At 35.0% G+C, this 2,511-nt stretch overlaps 1 protein-coding gene across 1 annotated transcript in view; it reads right to left on the bottom strand.

Moving 5' to 3' along the window:
- Positions 1 to 1,275, bottom strand: part of LOC110289059 (zinc finger protein 431-like) — a gene marked incomplete at its 5' end in the record, with an annotated part of 3,410 nt that extends 2,135 nt beyond the window's left edge. The window contains 2 exons of the mRNA XM_021155260.1: positions 909 to 969; positions 1,149 to 1,275. Of these exons, the coding sequence (XP_021010919.1) occupies positions 909 to 969; positions 1,149 to 1,275 (188 nt within the window). The remainder of the gene's footprint in view (positions 1 to 908; positions 970 to 1,148) is intronic.
- Positions 1,276 to 2,511: the final 1,236 nt, after the last annotated feature.

The following is a 2,511-nucleotide window of genomic DNA, read 5'->3' as shown; positions in this document are numbered from 1 at the left end:
ATAGCATCCTTTTTATCTATGAGATTTTTCACAAAATTGAAGGGAAATGGAAGAGCTCGGAGCTTTACCACACTGTGTACATTTATTAATTTCCTATACTGTTAAATACACTACATTTTCACACTACATTAGCAAAGTAGACCAGGACAGACATAAAAGAAGTTCCACAATCCTAGTACTCATAGGGATTACCTGCAGTGTGAGATTATGAATATATTCCCACTGTAGTTGGAAAACCAACTGATTATAAACTTGTATCACACTGAGAAAGTTTGCTCAAATGTGGACTACTACAGAGAGTTTAATTGTTCTGGGAGAGAGGGAATGTTCTGTTTCATTCAATATTGCTATGCTAACATGGATTGTATCCATTGTGATACAGGATATATCTATTAAAAAAAGAATAGCAAATAAAAGATTTCTACATAGCTTTCACACAGTTTGATTGTTTGTTCATATAGGAATTAGGGTTTCTCGTCAACAACATTGTTGACTCTCATAAACTGCCCCTCTCACTTAAACTTAGCAATGTTACTATATGAATAATCAGCTTTACTATGAAATATTTGCTTATTAGAAACATACACTTATCACCTAATATATATCTTTGGCAATATGTGAGTGGTATGAGACCAGATGGGCAGTTCTACAGAGTAGCTGGAATGTGGCTATGATTCAAATGGTAATATAAGTTAAGGCATTGTTTCCTTGTCTTATCTTTCAGACAAAGGCCTTGAAAGCACAAATCAGACACCTGACATTGAGGTACATGGATTTGTGAGAATTTAATAATAAATACACTTAAAGAAGTGCATTTTTCTTTACACTGTTGCTTTTCTTGAAAAGTTCCAAGACACATTAACATTTCTTCAGAGGAATATTCATAGCAACTTGCACATGAAAATTACCTTCCGTGTCTCCTGGAACTTTTATAATGATCTTCAATATTACGGTCTTCCCAATTGTAGCCTAAAATATAGTACCAGAAAATTTATCATATATTAGGCAAATTTAAGTTACTATCTTTATAAACCTGATTTATTTACCTTATTCTTCCCCATTCTCAATTGAAATTTCAGAAAAGCATCAATAACAAAGAAATAGTTGTTTCCTGATTTTAAGAAGTAAAGGAAAATTCATAGTCTTACCTACAGCATTGAGGTTCCTATAGGTCTCCAACATCACATCTCTGTAGAGGCTCTTCTGTGAAGGATTCAGCAAAGCCCATTCTTCTTGAGTGAAGTTCACATGCACATCATCATAGGTCAGTTCATCCTAAAATATTCCATACATGTGTAAAAATGAAACCATGATACCAACATCACTGTAAATGTATGCTTCATTGACAATATATTTGTATGATACTGGTGCTTCCCACACTTATTTTATGACCAAGAAGTTCTAATGTAATTATCAAATCATCTTAGAAGGAAACTGAATAATAAGGTTCACTTCTGTCATTTCTTTGCTCTTTGAATAGTAGCCTTGCAAGAGAAATGCTAATTAACAGAGGGGGTGAGTAGTAAAAATCAGAGAAATTTTATGAACAATTACTAACTACAAAAAATGATGGAAACACTGAGCATAGTAGTTCATGTCTTTAATGGCAGCACTCAGGAGGTAGAGGCAGGTATATCTCTAGTCTACCCAGGACAGCCAGAGGTATATATTAAGGCTCTGTCTCCCCTGTAATAAGCGAACAAACAAAGAAGAAGGAGAGAAAGGACTCTGAGGTTTTTACTAGAGTTCCTACAAAGAATGACACATTTACTCCAATTCTCTATTCATTTTCTAGAATCCTGAAGTGTCCCAGTTTAATCTGTAACAGTAGTGAGATCTTACTTAAAGGGGATGCATCTTTGAACAGATACAAATGAAAATGTTGATCCTACATTGGACAGGTACTGGCTCACCAGTGAAGCCCTCTTGCTGGTCTTCCAAATAATTGGGCTCAATTGCCAGTATTTTTAAGGGGCTTCACACCTATCAATTACTCCATGTTCAGGAATTCTGAACCCATCTTCTCACTACTATGGCTACCAGGCATACATGATGTGCATATTCATGCATACACTCAAATACTCATATTCATTTAAAAAATGAAAACAAACACAACAGGTAGGAAGAATGTTATGTACCTGCAAACCAGTGACTCAGAAAGCTCAGGNNGTAANNCTCAGGCAGTATTAATGTCATGAATACAGGCTATACTNAGAAACANAATATTCTCTCTGCCAAATTTCAAAATTCACAACGTGGATGACTATCAACACAACAGCATATGCTGTACAAAAACCTACATTCTAGCCCATCAGCCAATAATATAAAAACAAACAAACAAAAAAAAAAAACAAAGAAAATGCTAGGCATGTTGGCCCAGAACCAGAGTCAGGTGGACTTTTAAGTTTGAGGGTGCATGTTCTACACACCTACTTTCAGGACAGCTGGGGCTACACAAAGAAACATTGTCCTCAAAGACAAAAACAACAAAATTAAAATTATAAAATATAA

The sequence above is a fragment of the Mus caroli genome, unplaced genomic scaffold (assembly GCF_900094665.2).
Source record: "Mus caroli unplaced genomic scaffold, CAROLI_EIJ_v1.1 scaffold_14968_1, whole genome shotgun sequence".
Lineage (NCBI taxonomy): Eukaryota > Metazoa > Chordata > Mammalia > Rodentia > Muridae > Mus > Mus caroli.
Note: the sequence above shows the minus strand (reverse complement) of the source record. Positions and strands in the feature narration are given on the sequence as shown.